This window comes from Hyperolius riggenbachi, chromosome 5 (genome assembly GCF_040937935.1).
Source record: "Hyperolius riggenbachi isolate aHypRig1 chromosome 5, aHypRig1.pri, whole genome shotgun sequence".
NCBI lineage: Eukaryota > Metazoa > Chordata > Amphibia > Anura > Hyperoliidae > Hyperolius > Hyperolius riggenbachi.
Genome location: NC_090650.1, coordinates 253,447,914 through 253,466,610, shown reverse-complemented (window position 1 = coordinate 253,466,610; position 18,697 = coordinate 253,447,914). Strand labels below are relative to the sequence as shown.

The 18,697-nt window shown below is 43.8% G+C and overlaps 1 protein-coding gene across 1 annotated transcript in view; it reads right to left on the bottom strand.

The window, feature by feature from the left end:
• Positions 1 to 18,697, bottom strand: part of GMDS (GDP-mannose 4,6-dehydratase) — an 863,777-nt gene that overhangs the window by 677,747 nt on the left and 167,333 nt on the right. The window contains exons 4-5 of the mRNA XM_068234599.1: positions 10,233 to 10,320; positions 5,526 to 5,635 (exon numbers count right to left, since the gene is read on the bottom strand). Of these exons, the coding sequence (XP_068090700.1) occupies positions 5,526 to 5,635; positions 10,233 to 10,320 (198 nt within the window). The remainder of the gene's footprint in view (positions 1 to 5,525; positions 5,636 to 10,232; positions 10,321 to 18,697) is intronic.

The following is an 18,697-nucleotide window of genomic DNA, read 5'->3' as shown; positions in this document are numbered from 1 at the left end:
TTGTCTGGTAAAATGCTGCCCACTTTACAATTAATTTACAGTGAAACGCTGCCCCATTACGATTATTTGGCACCTATGGGGGGGGCCCCATCCAAATATTCGCAGGGGGGCCCAGTGATTTCTAGTTACGCCCCTGGTCGGATGTTAGCTGATTTCCAAGTAGGAAGTTTACCAACAATCCTTTCTGGTCTCCAGTCCCATTACACAGTCTATGTGCTACTGTACAGTCCAACAAAGCAGCCATGTTTGGAACTCACCTACAGTTTTGCTGTGCACAACAGTTGGATTTTTCTCATGATTTGGGTAGGGGGGCAAGGTTTAGTAGTCGGTTTTAGAGCACTGCTAGGACCGATTAGGTGGTATGAATGTTGACTCCTTAGAGAAACAAAAAAGGTTCTTTTTAAAGGCAGCACTCACACTTGTCTGTTTTGTGAAGGTTTTCTGTACAGAAAACATTTAAACTGAGAACCAATTTTAATCAATGGGCTAGTTCACATTTAAATTCATTTTTGCACGCCAAAAAAAAAAAAAAAAAAGTTCAGTCATTCAATATCAAGTAGTACCTCAGACTAGCCCATTTTTTCCAGCTGTGTTAAATATGCACACATGCCAGAATTGGTTCTTTAGTAATACGGGACAACAGGCATTTTTCCTATGTTCACTCCTCTCTAAGGGTGCATACACACAAGTCTATAGTCTTTGGAAAATGAAAGCTCACAGACCAATCTTACCACCCTTCATGTAGTATGAGAACACAGTCTATTCTATGGAGCTGAACTCCCCATCAGAAAAAAATCTTTGCAAGATGCTGTCCCTCAGGGGTCTCGCTGCAGCCCACGGTGAAAGATGACGTCAATATTTACCTTCCCGGCTCCTGCGCAGGCGCTCTGATGGCTGTTGGCTCCGAACTAGGTGGAAATACCCGATCGCCGTCGGGTCTGCTCTACTGCGCAGGCGCAAGTTTCCGGCGCCTGTGCAGTAGAGCGGACCCAACTGAGATCAGGTATTTCCGTGTAGTTCGGAGCCGAAAGCAGCCACAGCGCCCCCGCTGGAGCCAGCAAAGGTAAATATTGAATTTACAGTCGGGTCTGTCGCCGGCTGTTCGGAGGGCTGCAGCGAGAACCCCGTGGGACAGAGGATGGCGTGGGAAGTCTCATCAGGATCCGGAGGCTTCCCCCACCCGAGGTAAGTACCCCCCAGGGGATGTTTTTGAGGTTACAGAGCCTCTAAGAATGAACATGGCTTGTGATTTGAGTACTGCTCATTTATTCCTAAGGCACTTCGACTGGCTCAGGAATAACGTTTCCGTTCACCAATCACTGCCCTGCAACTCCCACTGTGAACAAACAGCAGGAGCATGTGCACAACATTATGTGTCCAGTTTGTTTGATTGTTTGAACAGCTTAAAGGACACAAAAAAAAATAAGTCAGTCTTCAATTCAACAAATGGTCTGTCTCCATCACAAATCACCTCAAATCAGTATTTTGCAATCTGAGCTCTAGCAAATTGTAAAACAAAACCACTGTGAACATTTACATTACTGCAAGCCATTTGTAATGCAATTTTTTCCCTAATGTCAATCCTGCTGTAATTTTCATGGACTTGAGCTCCAATACAATGTAGAGAAGCGCAGGAAAGCAAAAAAAAAAATAAAAACACATAGCAATTGCACAGCTATGCGTTTTACACAATTCTGCTATTTAAAATATTTTCCCACTTTCTACTATCAAAAAAATATATATATATTTATAAATTACAAACTGCCCGCAGCTGCGCCATTTACTCAGATCGTGGCCGAATCATGGTAGCGTAAAAAACAAAGCAAATTGATCACTTTGCAGCACGTTTGCGTTTCAGTGGAAAAGGGCTCTAACTCCTGCAAGTTGTGGACACAAAGTTAGTATACAAAGAGCATTCAAGGAGGATCTCAGGAGCAGCACAATTGGGCAGCAAATTTTGGCTGCTTGACTACAAACATGATTAGTAGTCTGTACATGGTGAATATTTGTAGTTTGACCATTTCAGGGCTCTATTTTCCATGGACCTCCAAGCTCTATCCTACGCTCTTCAAAAGCCTGGCAGACTCTGCCAAGACCCCTTTCACAACACTATGCTCACATGTATTGATGTAAACAAAACGGGATTTTATGTGATTACTAGCAGTCTTTGGCCTGGTGCACACCGAACGGTTTTTGAAGTGATCCGCAAACAGCTTCCACCTTGGAAAATGCTTGGCTAATGTATTTAAATGGGATGGTGCACACCAGCGGTTTGAGGTTTTTAGCAAACCACAAACATGGGTCCTGCAGCACTTTTGCTGTTTGCAGAAGCGTTTCTGCCTCAATGTAAAGAATAGGAAAAGCTCAAACCGCTCTGAAAAACGCTAGATCAGAGCGGTTTTCCAGGAATTTTTGTTACATGAAATCTGCTACACAAAAATGCTCCAGAAAACGCTTAGGCACGTTTAGAAAACGTCTCTAAACATGCCTAGAATCGCTCTGAAATCTGCTCCAAAAACCTCTAGCGTTTTGAGGATCTGCTAGCAGTTTTGGTGTGCACTGGGCCCAAGTCAGTATAAAGTCTTTCACCAGTTACTGCAGCAAGTGCTGGATCAAGTGCTTGAATAGAATATGGCCAGTTTTATATGAACCGATCTTTATAAATCTTAATTTCCAGCATCCATTTCCATATGATCCTTATTACCTCTAATAGCAGCAGTAGACCTTTTCTACATTTAAAATTAACGTATGCTTGAGATTTCACGGGTGGTTTATCATGGCACACAAGCATTTAAATAGGTTTCTGAATAAGATGTGTAGGTTTACTGTATGCAGCAAGCATGCATCAGCTGTTTTGTTTGGAAGAATTGGGAGCTTTTTCATTTTACAGCTTAACCTTAACCAGAACCACTAGATGTCCCAAAAGTATATTACAATCACTTTAATAGTCTGTTTCTCACAAATACTCCAGGTGTGTTTCCCTGAATTGTACCTAAATGTACAATACTAGCAGTTAAATCCGCTTACAAGAACACAAATTACAGCTGCACTTACTGCTCAAGACCTGGAGTGTCCAGAAGTCATTACAATTATTATTGTATTTATAAAGCGCCAACATATTACGCAGCGCTGCACAATAGATAAATGGGTTAACATACAAGGTAGAACATACAGCAAACTCGCAACAAAACAAGATCATGCAAATGATTTGATAACAATAGTGTCATAGGTCAAAATTGAGACTGTTCTAGTCCAAGAGAGGGGTGATTGTCAGTCAGGCCTGGTGCACACCAAAAACCGCTAGCAGATCCGCAAAATGCTAACAGATTTTGAAACGCTTTTTCTTATTTTTCTGTAGCGTTTCAGCTAGCATTTTGCGGTTTTGTGAAGCGTTTTTGGTGTAGTAGATTTCATGTATTGTTACAGTAAAGCTGTTACTGAACAGCTACTGTAACAAAAACGCCTGGCAAACCGCTCTGAAGTGCCGTTTTTCAGAGCGGTTTGCGTTTTTCCTATACTTAACATTGAGGCAGAAACGCATCCGCAATCCAAAATCTGCAGCAGCCCGGGAGTATGCGTTTCTGCAAAACGCCTCCCGCTCTGGTGTGCACCAGGCTATTAAAATACATTACCCTAGCTGATCCGCACCCGCAAGCGGATCGCAAACCGCAGCCGAACCGCTCTGGTGTGCACTAGGCCTCAGAGTGCATAATCAAGCTGGAAACACTAGGGAAGAGGGCCCTACCAGAGGCTTACAATCTAAAGGGTGGGGGTGGAGACAATAGGTGCATCTTTTGAGAGGGCATCTAACAGAACATATTATGGTGCTGGTGTAGGGGGGTATGCGAGCAGGAAAAGGTGAGTCTTGAGAGCTTGTTTGAAGGTATTAAAGGTGGGGACGAGTCTGATGGCTGGTGGGAGCGAGTTCCAGAGAGTAGGGGCAGCCCTGGTGAAGTCCTGCAATCGTGCATGTGACCGAGATATGCGTGGTGTGACTAGGCGCAGGTCATTGGAGGATCGGAGGTGGCGGGCTGGTATGTGCCTGTGGACCAGATCAGAGATGTAGGTCGGGCAGGTCTTGTGCAGGCCAAGCACAGGATTTTGAAATTGATCCTAAAGCTGATGGGGAGCCAGTGTAGGGCTTTACAGAGCAGAGAGTTGTAGAGGCACTGCGCTGAGAAGAATGCATCAGTCTGGCTGCCACATTCATTACCAATTGAAGTGGGGCAGTACGGTAAGAGGGGAGGCCAGACAAAAGAATTGCAGTAGTCTAGGCGGGAGATGACAAGGGCATGGATAAGTAGTTTAGTGGTGTCAGGGGACAGGTAGGAGCGGATCTTGGCGATGTTGGAGGTGGAAGTTGCAGGATCTGGCAATACCTTGGATGTGGGGTGTAAAGGAAAGTTCAGAGTCCAGGGTAACGCCTAGACAGCGGGCTTGGGGGGGTAGGGCGGATGGTAGTATTTGATAGTGATGTGCAGATCTGAGAGGGATGCAGCTGTGCAGGGTGGGAATATTAGAAGCTCAGTCTTGTCCAAATTAAGCTTCAGGTACCTGGCGGCCATCCAGGAGGAAATTGAAGTGAGGCGGGCAGAGACTGTCTATGGTAGAGGAGGAGAGATCTGGGGTGTGAAGGTATATCTGTGTGTCATCGGCATACAGGTGGTAATTGAAACCCATGGAGGAGATGATTATGCCAATTGAGGCAGTATAGAGTGAGAACCGTAGTGGTCCTAGGACGGAACCTTGAGGAACACCAACTGAGAGGGGTGTAGGAGTGGATGAAGAGCCATTGAAAAATGTTGTGAAGGAGCGGTTGGAGAGGTAGAAGGAGATCCAGGCTACGGCTAGGTCCTGAATGCCCATTAACTGCAGGGAGTGGAGGAGACAATGACTAAATACAGATTCACACTGGTCAAGTTAACATTACTACAATAAAAGGTTACATTGCATTACAGACCACCATTTCTGGGATATGAATACTTTTTACTCCTTAAACTTGCCAAGCATGGTACTGAGCAGCTACGGTTTCTCATTAAGACTAATGTGTAAGTCCTCAGTGATCAGGCCTGACTTTCACAAATTCATCATTTACCTGTATACAATCCATTAACCCAACTAGTGCAGGTCAATAAGATGCATAAAATGTATACCAATTTATACCAACTCAGATTTGTACCTTCGAAAAAGGACAAACCATGCACAGCAACTGCTGCATTTCCCTGATCTAATTCCAAGCTGCATAAAGTTTGCATCAACTCAGATGCTGATGTATTTCACTGATCTAATTACAAGCTATAGAAAATTTTCATCAACTCAGATGCTGATATACTCCGAGCACTGTGGAATATTTTAACACTATAAATGCTTAACCGTGAAAATGTTTTTAACTGTCTGGAAAGATTGTGTGTACAGTATATACAGTACTAATTTGTAGGCATCTTAAACCCATTTCTGATCAACATAATTACAAGCAGGAAACTATGCTCAAAGAGTGAAACACAGCATTAAGTGGACTGCATTACCTTTACGTGGCTCTGAGCTCCTAGGTTATAGATTTCAGTAGGTTTCACATCATTAATGATTTTCACAAGGCAGGTGCTGTCAGTAAGATCTCCGTAGTGCAGTTTCATATCTTGAAGACAGAACATCATATTAGACTTTCAGCATTTTATTCCATTGCTATGTCAAACCAGACCTACCAGTATCTTAAGGAGTTTACCGAGCATTCCCACCACCACATTTGTGCTCAACAATGCAGGTCAGTTCATAATTACAAGTGGAACTCACAGCTCCCACCTGGAAGCTTGGGCTACCTTAAACGGCCATGGCTGTATTCAGATGACCGTTTCTTGCTGCTGGGTAACTATGCTACATATCAAACAGTATCAAGCATGGGATTACAAAAGCTGCCATTTGGCTGCACGAAATTGCAGCTGGAAAGTGCTCAGTGGCTGGCATATGGGAGGCAGAATTGTCTGACAAGCAAAGAGTACACCTGCCTATGTGAAAGAAGCCTTAATCATGCTTCCCTACTGATATTGTATGCAATACTTGTCAGTAGAAAGTGGTGCAGAGAGCAGTTGTAATCTTAGTAGGGATCATCAATGAGATGCAAATAATCTCTTTCCATTCAAGTTTTATGTAAATTGCATACAGCTTGAAATTGGATCAATTAGAATAACTTCCTGTTCATTTGTATTGGTCCAAGTTAAAGCTGTATTTACATTTAATTTGAATGCAAGGAGAAGTAATTTGCATTTGCATCACTGAACACCTACTCCCTAGTATTTGGGCCTAATCAATGCAGAGTAGGGATGGTATACAAATATTTGCAGGATTAACGTATATTTGGTATATTTATGCAGCTTGAAAACCGACTCATCTAGTCCTGCCAATGGGGAAGTAGACTGGTCCATTTTAAAGCTGCATAGATTTGCTTATAGATTCAAATCTGAGTAGATCTAGGATTATGAAAATTCTAATTATCCCTACTGCACAGGCTGCAAGTGCAGGGGGTTCTAGCATGGTGACGAGGTGGCAAATGCAATGACGCACTACAACATGTACAGTAGAATCTCTATAGCAATCTCCAAAGGACCAGAAAAGTAGTATACTATATCAGAGTAGAAAAGCACCCTGTATGTATTGAGAGCGTTTATCCTGTCTAATTCCCCCTCATTTGTGTCTAATCAGAGGTGGCCTTAGAGTACGTGGGGCCTGGGGCGAGTGTCATACGCAGGGCCTAGAGATATATGCTGTGGATACACACGTTGTGGAAGCACACACTCTGTATAGGTTGGTTAGATAGGTGCCCTGCAGTATAGATTATATAGGTAGGTGCCCTGCAGTATAGATTATATAGGTAGGTGCCCTGCAGTATAGATTATATAGGTAGGTGCCCTGCAGTATAGATTATATAGGTAGGTGCCCTGCAGTATAGATTAATCTATACTGCAGGGCATCTACCTATATAATCTATACTGCAGGGCACCTACCTATATAACCTATACTGCAGACTGGCACCTACCTATATAACCTATACTGCAGACTGGCACCTACCTATATAACCTATACTGCAGACTGGCACCTATCTAATCTATACTGCAGGGCATCTACGTATATAGATAGGTAGGTGCCCCGCAGTACAGGTTAGATAGCAAGGTGGCTGCAGTCTTCGCCAATGCTCACAGCTACCATCTATTTCCTCTCCCAGCATCTGTGTATTGGTAACAGTGCCCCCGTGGTGATATGCGGTCACGTCATTATAGGGGGCGCTGTTACCAATACACAGATGCTAGGAGAGGAAACAGATGGTAGCTGTGAGCATCAGAGACACGTGAGTTTTAACAACTATGCCTGCTCTCCCCAGCACTGCAGAGGGTGCGGGGCCTCAGACACGGGGCCTGGGGTGATTGCCCCTCTTGCCACCCCCAAAGGCCGGCTCTGTGTCTAATTACAAGTTGTAATTTGATCCTCCACTGTGTCACATGACTGCCTATGGCAGATAAGCCCATTTGAAAGTACAGGCTGTAAATAATATGTTTGCTTCCATGAATCAGGAAGTAGAAACTGTGTAGATTTATTGCAGTGGGCATTTCTCTGCGCTTTCCTTCTGTCCTGTGCAAGGGTTCAGTTCCACTTTAGGCTTCTTGCACACCAAGACGTTGTGTTAGGTGGCACGTTCAGGTCGCATAACGTGCACCTAACACAACGTATGGTGCTGCAAAAGCCGACGGTAGAGTGAGCCGCGTTAGGCTGCTCGATGCCCATAATATCTCCCAGAGTGGCGCTGATTGGCCAGCGGGACCACGTGATGCGGAGCGAGACACTCCGCATCACGTGGTCCCGCCGGCCAATCAGCGCCCGCCAGTGCAGTGAATATTAAGTAGCCATGTGCGCGGCTACTGTAGCTGGCTCTCCCCGCCTCCTCCGCCCCCCACTGCGCATGTGCAAACAGTCTAACGCGGCTATAGCCGCTCCAACGCCGTAGCATGCTGCACTTTGCACAGAACGTGCAGCGTTACATGTAACGCAACGTGGGCTGTGTGAACAGCCCACTTGTGTTACATTGCTGTGCGTTGGGGGAGCGTTACAGGCGCACTAACGTGCGCCTGTAACGTCTTGGTGTGCAAGCAGCCTTAATGTATAACTGATAAAGCACAAGGCCTGGATAGCACACATCCTCAGGTGCTAAAATGAACAATTCTGTTTTTGATAAATGTTTATCTTATATATTTGTGACTAGTGGGATAGTTCAATTAGACTGGCATGCAGACCACATTTTCCCATTTGCAGGACAACTAAAGTGGGGATATGAAGGCTGCCAAATTTCCTAACAAAATACTAGTTGCCTGGCTGTCCTGCAGATTCTCTGCCGCTAATACTTAGTTTTAGGCATAGACCTCTAACATGCATGCAGCTGATCAGGTGTTTGACATTTTAAGACCTGACAGAATAAGCTGCATGCTTGTTTGCAAGCTTGTTTCCCCTGCCAGCACCTCAACTTATGGTACGATCAAAACTGTGTGTGATAGCGGGGGCCCCGATGTTGCAGTAGGTCACTAAACAGTGAGAAATCAAAAGTGGTGGAATAGAATACTCAAAGGGAGGTTGCAGAAGGACAACTAACCACTGTAGGCAGAGAAAGTGTGGGATGGCTTACCTCAAATGAAGCCAAATTCATATAATCAATGACTTATGCACTGGTAACACCTTTCGTGGGTCTAAGCCACCTTCCTCAGGCCAAATTAAGTGCCAGAAAAATGCAATGAGCCAACGGAGGCGCCTTGTCCTGTGCATGAGTTCAGGTCCACTTTAAATTTCTGTGTTACTGCACAGCCTCTTGATCTCCTCAGTTATTTAATAGTTTGATTGCTACAACTAGTGTGAAGTTATGGCAATATCGAGTTGCAAATACATTTTACTGTGAACATGAACATGTGACCTCATGAACATGTGACCTCATCACTGGTCAAGGTACTGTGCAACTAGAGAACTGAACTGCATGGAGACCAACACATTTCACACCTACTTTATTGATTTTATTTCTATTTAAAAAAAATATATATATATATATAATACGTCTGGGGCCATATGAAATTCACTTTTTCTCCTGAGTTTTCTCCTAGGTGATATTAGAGAGACTAATTGAAAAAGTTCCCCTGGGGGGTACTCACCTCAGTAGGAGGAAGCCTCTGGATCCTATCGAGGCTTCCCCCAACCACCTGTGTCCCATGGTAGTCTCACTGCAGCCCACGGAATGCACAGCCGGCTGTACAATATTCACCTTTCCCTGTTCCAGCAGGGGGGCTGTTGCGGCTCTCCGCTCGGAAATGGCCATTCTCAGTCGGGTCCGCTGTACTGCGGAGACTTGCGCCTGCGCAGTAGAGTGGACACGACTGGGATCGGCTATTTCCGAGCAGAGAGCGGCTACATGCCCGCAGTTCAGTGGGCTGCAGCGAGCCCACCGTGGGACACTAGGAGGACAGGGGAAGCCTTGATAACATCCAGAAGCTTCCCCCTACCAAGGCGAGTACACCCCAGGGGAATTTTTTATGTTACAGATCCTCTTTAACTTCACAATAAAATGCCTTAAATCACCAGCAAACAAGAAAATACCTAAAATAGTTTTGATAGACTTATTTTGTGATGTTTTTCCAAATGTCAAGGGCTTAATAGTTATTCTAAAGGTAAGATGAAGAATATCTCCTAAGATGACTCAGGAGAAAAAGTGAATTGCATATGGGCCCTGTTTCAAACACTAAAAGGTACACTATACACTATATAATTTTTTAATTTTTCCCTGATTATACTGATTATTCTGTTTGGTCGAATAGTTGAAAAAAAAATATTTTTGGAGGTACCATACACGAAGGTTTGATTTTTCTGAAAATCCAAGAAAACCATCAATCAAATTAAAAAAAAGTTGAACAGTATTGCCTTATAAAACCGACCATACACTACACAATTTCACAATCACTCACCCAGATTTTTCCTACATGTCCAACCAGATTATCAAAAATTAAAATAATCGAAAAGGATTCTTTTCAATCTTCAATCTATTCGATCCCTTTGGTCGAATAAATGGGAAAAGCAAACATTTTAATTGTACTGTGTATGGGCACCATATGGCATACACTAAATATACATTTACAATTAGAAAATGTTCAAATATTCTCTTAGACGTCTTGGCAGAACATTCTAAACATAACATAACAGAATATCCTTACTCCCTTCTGTGTGAGCTTGTGGATTCTTGTACAGATGCTCAATCCTGGCTGTGTTGAAAGAGCTTGATCGACGTACAATACCATGCACCTGCGAAAGACAAATCACAAAACATGCCTCATCCACTGTGACTGACAGTCCACGCAGATGCACCTAGTCTGCCTGGAATCCATAATAAATCACTCTAAAGTTAGTTTAACAAGAGGGTAACATTGAAAGATTGCTACAAAACTAAATTTAGCGAAGGAAAATGTAAGGCTGACATTGCAAGACTCAGCGTTCCACACAAAAATGTCATTTTAGGGTGTCAGCATTGGTGGAGCTTTCCGTGAGGTCATCAGCATGAAATTAAACCATGTTTTTTAAAGGCATTTGGCAAAGTAATAATGGAGTGTAATACTGAAAACCAACAATATTTTATCTAAAGGGTAATTTGTTTCTTGTAGCCCTGTATTCTGTCTGAAATCCTCAAAAGCAGAATATAGAATGTTTTTATAACAAATATTTTTTCTTCTGAGGGCCATGAAAAAGACTCATGACTGCATCAAGACGATCAGTTCATTCTGCTCTATTGTGGGGCAATGAAAGACCTAATTTTAAGTTGGACAATACAGGCACTAGGAGAAAAGGTGTATGTGGATAGAGGACTGGTTAACCTCCCTAGCAGCAGGATTCTTTCCTGATTTTAGGGCCTAAAAGCAGTACAATTTTTCATGTGCTTTTAGACCCGAAAAGCAGGTTTAAAAAGAAAAAAAAAATCTGCAGCAGCTCCGGCAGATTCACCTCCCAGGATTCAGCTCTTATTCTCGCTCCTGTCTTCCGGATGGCACTCTACCCCACTGCTGAGATCTATAGTCCTGGACAAATGGCAATCTCAACCCAGGGATTGACAGATTCGAGGACTGGAATAAGACTGGCTGTGAGTGTCTGGATACATGGGAGGTGAGTTACAACGGTCACTGCACGCATGCTGCTTCCGTGCAAGTCCTGGCTCAGAGTTACCCACCAAGGAGATTAAGGAACAAGAGGAGGGGGGGGGGGGGGGGGGAGTGGTGGTAAATATTGAAAATTGGAAACTTAGCAGTGAAGTCCTACAAGGGCCAGTGCTAGGTCCAATCTTTCAGTCTATTAATGATCTAGTAGATGGAATACAGAGTAATTTTGCAGTCATTGCAGATGATGCAAAACTATGCAGAATTATAAATCATGACCAGAATAGCAACATTTTACAAGAGGATAACAGCAAGGCTATATGGGTATTACTCTCACTGTATAAATCACTTATAAGGCCACATCCAGAGTATGGAATAAAGTTTTGGGCACCACACTATAGGAGGGACATTAACATCCTAGAACAGGTAAAAAGGCAGGCAACTAAATTAATCAGGGAGATGGAAGGTCTCATTTACCAAGAAAGATTGGGCAAAATGAGTATTGGAGGTAGAAAAAACAATTTTCCTGATTTTCCAGACAAGTGGCAATTTCAGCGCCCAGCAATCGTTTCCACAATATCTTAATGTGGGTAAAGGCCTGCGACCACGTGACCGTCGCAATACTGACTGGCTGATCTTTAAGATCCAACGACTCCTGCGCAAAGTACCACGCTTGCTTGAAGTCTCATTCACACCAGTCATGTAACGCCATATGACCTTGCGCTTAACCCACCAGCAGGAAGAGGCATCACTAACGACGGGACGTTGCTGGAGCTGTCGGGTGGAGAGTATGCTTTAGAGGAGACTTGATTAACATGTATAAATCTATCAGAGGGCAATGCAAAACTGTCAGATGTCCTTTGTACAAGCCTAGGGACAAAAAGCTCAAGGTAATCTTTTTAGGAAATGTGGAATATTTTACTGCAGGAAGTATGAAATTCTGTATGCTTTTAAAAAGGTGTTTGGATGCTTTCCTTACCACATCCGTGGTTATAATTACTAGTTAATTTCCAAAAGAGTTGATCCAATAATTTTATCTGACTGCCACCTGGAGTTGGGAAGTTTTTTTCACATAAAGGTTAGTTGGCACAAGCCTTGTAATCGTTTTCTTTGCCTTACTGTGAACCAACTGGGATATGCAAGGGTGCAGGAGAGAGCTAGATACCCATTGCCTACTTTTAATTTTTTTTCTGGTTCGACTTGACATATGTATTTTTTCAAATAAACTAACTAACATACTAAGTGGACTACGCTTATGGAAGTTCATGTATGGCAAATAAAGCAATTCTATTTTTATGTTGTATTATAAGAACCTGAAATAACAGATAACCCACTAAAGCATGGCACTGAAAGAAAAAAAACAAAAAGTTGAAATACTTTATTTTTCCATTCAAAAGACATGATTAGGTGTGCTCATTTTATGACTGGGTTTTGTGTGAAATGTTCTACAGTCATGTCCTGAACAGCCCATGGGCTGACAGTGCATCATCCCTCTGCAATGTGATGACAGACTTCAGCTAGAGTTGACAGCAGAATAACCATTCTGCCAGTAGGCTGGCACTGCAGCAAGTCATGCTTTTTTAACAAGTATTCAAAGACCCTCTGCTTAGAGTGTACGAGAGAAAGAATAACTTGTCAACTGGTTAATCTGTGACAACAAGTATTAATGTTAGAACTGATGAAAGCTGGAGTTGTCTGCTGTTAATACAGGTGTAAGGTAAACAGTATGACAAGCCAAAATGTGTGCAGACTGGATAATCTGGTTAAGAACGCAAGCTTAAAGAATTGTTGTGCAAAGAGACATTACTTGAGAACTAGAAAAAAAAGAAAAAAAAAAAAACCTGGTTTTAAAATATGGTTAACATTTTCTTCAATTCAGCATATGTATTATCCTGGCTAGCAGAATCTAGTGCAGTTAATCAGTTGTCAGTGATCAATGTATGTATTACCTATTCAGCCATTCTTCTCCAGTAATGAATTGGCTGAACTATTTCCACTTCTACAACACTTTGCTAGATTACAATAATCATGACTATGGGATTAATGGTATGCATCTGAGAAAATATTTTGCCGTCTTAGACTGCCTTAGTTAACAGTCCTTTTTAAAAGGGAAACTGAAGTGAGTGATAAAGGCTGCCATTTGTATTTCCTTTTAACCAATACCAGTTGCCTGGAAGTCCTGCTGATCTGTTTGGCACAGTACTGTCTGTATCACAACAGGAAAAAGCATGTAGCAATCTTGCCAGAAACCTCTAACCTGCATGCTTGTCTACTTGTATGTCTTGCTGTCTTGTCTATGGAGATTCTTATTTTAAAGGACTTTTCCCTGCAACTTCCTCTGCCCACTACTTGCAGTTCTGCACTGATCCCACTGTAGACAAAATCACCTCTAGATGTGTAATAGTTAACAGTATGTATCTGTACATAAAATACCGGCACCACCCTACTTACAAAGATTCCCTTCCAAGAAGGGAATCTTTGTAAGTTAAAGGCTTTTGTAAGCTACAAACCGTGAAATATTGATAAATTTACTTTCAGCAAACTCTGGACATAGTGTAAACTAATTGGTTTCAATGAAAATTGGTAAACTAATTGGTTCCAAACAAAAAAAAAAACCCGTAAATTTCCTCTCATGACATTTAAAAAAAGATAAGTCCCTAAGGCAACTATTGATGGATTTTTGTTGTTTATTTTAAATTGTTTGCGTGGTAACTGGGGAGGGGCTTTGGAAGAGATTTAATTATATTAATTTTAGTAGATAAGGGCTTACAATCGATGGGACAAGAAAAAAAAACACTTTTATTTCCAAATATATTGGCGCCATACAGTGTACTAGGAACATAATTTAAATGCGATAGCTGGGACTAATGGGCAAAAAAAATGGGTGGCTTTTTTTTATAGCAGCATTGCTTATTTTAAAACTATAGGGGTGGAATTGGAGAAATAGGCCTCAATTCACTAAGCAGTTTGGACTAGTCTACTGATTGTTTTTATTCTACTGATGGTTTGGTCAGTTGCATCAAAGGGGAATTCACCATTACCAAATGTTTTAGACCTGCAATTCACAAATGAGTAGCTATGACTGACATCCTTCTCCTTTGAGGAGCTCTCCTCTGCATACAATTAAGCTCCTGCATAATTAATTCAAAAGGTTCTATCCTCACATCTAAAATACCTCACAGAATTACTTTACCGACAGAAATCAGATGGTCTAATCTCTCAGAAAAAAGTAGGAATGGTTATTCCTTGTTTGCCTTTGTGAATTGTCTAATTACTGAATGTCTAGGTCTAAAAATAGGTCTAACATTACACCAAACCATCAATAGACTAAAAACTATCTTTAGACTAGTCTAAACTGCTTAGTGAATTGAGGCTATAGTTTATTTCTTTCTTTGTGTATTTGCCTTCAAAATGCATAGCAAATAGATTACTGAAAAACTAGTATCGCTCACAAAAAGCTTAATTTGTGGCAGAAAAAAAACAAAATATAGATCATTTACGTGTGATGAGTAGTGATGAAGTTATTGACGAATGAATGTGAGGAGTGCTGACAGTGGAAAATTGCTTCTGTCCTGAAGGTGAAAACACCTGTGGGCTGAAGTGGTTAAAGTAAGGAATGGTCTGCATCAATGCTGCACTGGAAGCATTCTAGTACTTCCTGAATTTCTCCAACACTACATTTAGGTGTTAATCTTTTATTTCAGAATGCAAAAATTACTTTCAGGGTGTTAAAGCATTTTTTTTTTAGAAGTTATAATCAGTGGCGTTGCACATGGAGATGCAGAAGTTTGCGACCGCAACGGGAACCCTGGAACAGAGAGCCCCCTAGGGTGCCTCCTTCACCCATGCTATTAGCTTTTCATTGATGCCATGCTGGTGATGAACACTGTGCACTTGTCACACGCCCCCTAGTGGCCGGACCGCACAATGCCTTCCAATCGGTTTCAGCACACAGACCATGCAATCTATGGTCACAATCTGTGCGAAGAAACCGCTGGGATTTTGACAGCAGCAGACCGACTAGAAGGGAGCTTGTGAGTTACGGTAATACAATTTACACGCTATTTCAGGGTATAACTGCCACCACTCCTACAGAAGGGTAGGAGTCCTAACTATACTGAGACTAATACCTGCAAATAAAACGGTTAAACTATTTTATCTAGCTGCTAAAAATACTAGCGACTCTTCAGAAGCTAGAATTCAGTTTGTGCGGCTGAATAGCAGGTGTAGCTGAACAAATAAAATGACTTTATAAAGTATAAGTGCAATATAAATATTAAATATACAGAAATTAATTAACAATTATGGAGACAATTGTAGCGCAGTATAAAAAAAATAAAAAAAGAATATATTTAAGTTCATGTGGAAATATGTCCTTCCTGGGAAAACACGTGCAGTTCTTTGTTTCAGTTCACGAGCCAAAGTTTAGACAAGATGTCCGCTGCCCGTCCTCAAGGCAGCAGCAGGCTCACATGAAGATGGAATTGGAGGAATGAATAGAGGAATGAGGCTCTGGCAAACACTTGAATAAACCACAATTTTGCGTGGAGTCTCAGGTTCAGCCCAGGGGCTGGACAGGGTGCGGTTAACCTCCTGGGTGGGTTTCTAGTGCCCACCAAATATGACAGTTTTTATATCTCAGCTTACGCTTCCTATACACAACAGTCACAGATTCATATTCCTCAGAATATGCCAGTTCATATGACATCAAACTTGAGTGCTTTCGCATGCCCGGTTACAAAGTAGCGGAATACCTCGGGTTCTGGGTAGGTCAGTGGCCTTCATTTATTATTAAAATATATTCACCAGATCCAGACCAGCAGAATGAGATAACTTTCATATCTCTCATATGAACGGTATTCCTTAAACCGGCTAAAAATCATGAACTCCATGCATTTCTAAGCTGTCTACATGGCTCCGGTGAGTGAGCCCTTGCTGTGTGGGGAGCTCACCAAATGGTATCCTTTCCACCTTGCAGGCTCACACTTAGCTGTGATCTGCCTGTGACAGGAAATACTTTGTTCCTTGCTAATTAAACAAAACCTTGGGACAGCCAGACACAAAAGGGTCCCCAAGGATAGAGGCCTGAGCCATGCATCCACAAGATATGTGGCATTGCCGTTAACCTGCGATATCTGGTCTAGTTCCCCATTGCAACAGGATAGTCCGCCTGCGTTCTGGTGTCGGCGGCCTGCCTTGTGTTGAATCGTAAAGTCGTACTGCTGCAATGACAGGCTCCATCGTAAGAGCTTGCCATTGGTCCCAGCAGTGAGGTTCAGCCAACTCAGGGGGTTATGATCGGTAATGATTGTGAAGGAGCAGCCGTACAGATATGATTGCAGTTTCTGTAGGGCCCACACGATCGCTAGGCACTCCTTTTAAGTAGTGGAGTAGGCTACCTCTCGGGGCAGGAGCTTCTGGCTCAGATAAAGGATAGGGTGTTCATCTCCCTTTCCATCCACCTGGCTGAGGACTGCGTCGAGATTGTAGTCAGAGGCATTAGTTTGCACAATGAACAGACGACTGAAATCCGGGGCTTGGAGGCCTGGAAGGCGTTCTCACACTCGGGGGTCCAGCTAACAATCTCGGGCCCCCCCCCCCCCCCCCCCCCGAGATTGTTAGCTGGACCCCCGAGTGTGAGAACGCCTTCCAGGCCTCCAAGCCCCGCATCTGTCAGGGACTTTGCGAGGGTACTATAGGCTGGAACGAATTTCCTATAGTAGCCAGCTGTCCCCAGGCATGCCTGGACCAGTTTCTTCGTGATAGGCCGAGGTCATGCCAGGATGGCGTCTACCTTTCCCTTTCAGGTTTCAGGGTATTACCCCCCCACCCACCCGAGTACTGCACCTCGGTCATGCCAATCTGACACTTACTCGGCTTAACCGTCAGATTGGCCATGGCCAGCATCTCTAGTACCTAAGACAGGTGTTTGAGGTGTTCTTCCCAGGTGGGGCTTAACACCGCAGTGTCATCCAGGTACGCTACAGCAAACCCTTGCAATCCCTCCAGCAGGTCGTTCACGGCCCGCTGAAACGTGGCAGGTGCGTTCATCCCAAAAAGGCATCAGTGTGAACTCGAAGAGGCCGAAAGGGGTGACGAAGGCCGACTTTTGCCTCACGTCAGGTGCAAGCACCATCTGCCAGTACCTCCTGCTCAGATCCATGATTGAAAGGTACCTGGCGGCCGCCAGTGTATCCAACAACTCATCGATGCGAGGCATGGGGTAGGTGTCTGTAGTAGTGATGGCGTTCAACTTCCTGTAGTCCATGCAGAACAGAGTTGTCTGGTCCTTTTTGGAGACCAGAACAACTGCGGCTGCCCCGGCACTGCAGGACTTTTTAACGACCCCTAGTTCTAGTATCTTCCTCACCTCTTTCTGCATGTCCGCTTGCACCTCCAGAGAGACACAGTAAGCGGATTGCTTGATGGGGGGGGGGGGGGGGATGGGTTCCTGTATCTACTTTGTGAACTGCCAGACTTGTCCGCCCTGGGATACTTGAGAATGTGTGCTGGTATGGGGCTAGCACCTCTTGTAACTTTTCTTTCTGGGAAAGAGTTGCGGTTAACGTTTATGTCACTGTCCCAACTAGTGTATGTCAGCCAGCAGATCTAAAGGGGTCTGCCTCTCCCTGCTCTAACTGGCTGCACACTGGCAACATATTTGGCTCTGTCATGGTGGGCCTTCAGCATGTTGACATGGAAGCTTTTCTTTTTCCTGCCTTCCATGTTCACTAGGTACACCAGGGAGTTTAAATGCTTCACTATGGTGTATGGCCCCTCCCAGGCAGCTTGCAACTTTTTCTGTCTGACAGAAGGAGGGCATACACCTTGTCACCTATTTCAAATGACTGCTCTCCTGCAGTGCGGTCGTACCACAACTTTTGTTTGGCCTGAGCCTGGGCCATGTTTTCTGTCACCATTGCAGTCAGTGACTCCATTTTGTCCCTGAACTTGAGGACATAATCAACCACGGAGACATCTGTGGGGTCCCCCTTGCCTTCCCATGTCTCCCACATCAATTGTAGGGGTTCTCGGACATTCCTACCATACAGGAGCTCAAACGGGGAGAATCCGGTAGATTCCTGCGGCACCTCCCTGTATGCAAACAGATGAGGCAGGCATCGCTCCCAGTCCCCACCTTGGGACTCAACAAACGTGGTCAACCTCTGCTTCAGCGACCAGTTAAATCTTTCACACAGTCCATTGGTCTGCAGGTGGTAGGGACTGGAGACAATGTGCGTCATCTGTATCTGTACACAGGGCCTCCATGAGTTCGGACATAAACTGGGATCCCTGATCAGAGAGCATCTCCGCAGGGAAACCTACTCGGGAGAAAATGTGAAGTAGCGCATCCGCTACCTTGTCCACCCCTCAGGGAGGAGAGTGCCATGGCCTCAGGATAGCGGGTGGCGTAGTCCACCACCGCCAGGATGTACCTTTTGTCACTGCTGCTGGGGAGTAGGCAACGGTCCAATTATGTCGACTGCCACTCTGAAAGTGCTCACCTATCATTGGCAGTGGACATAAGCAAGCCT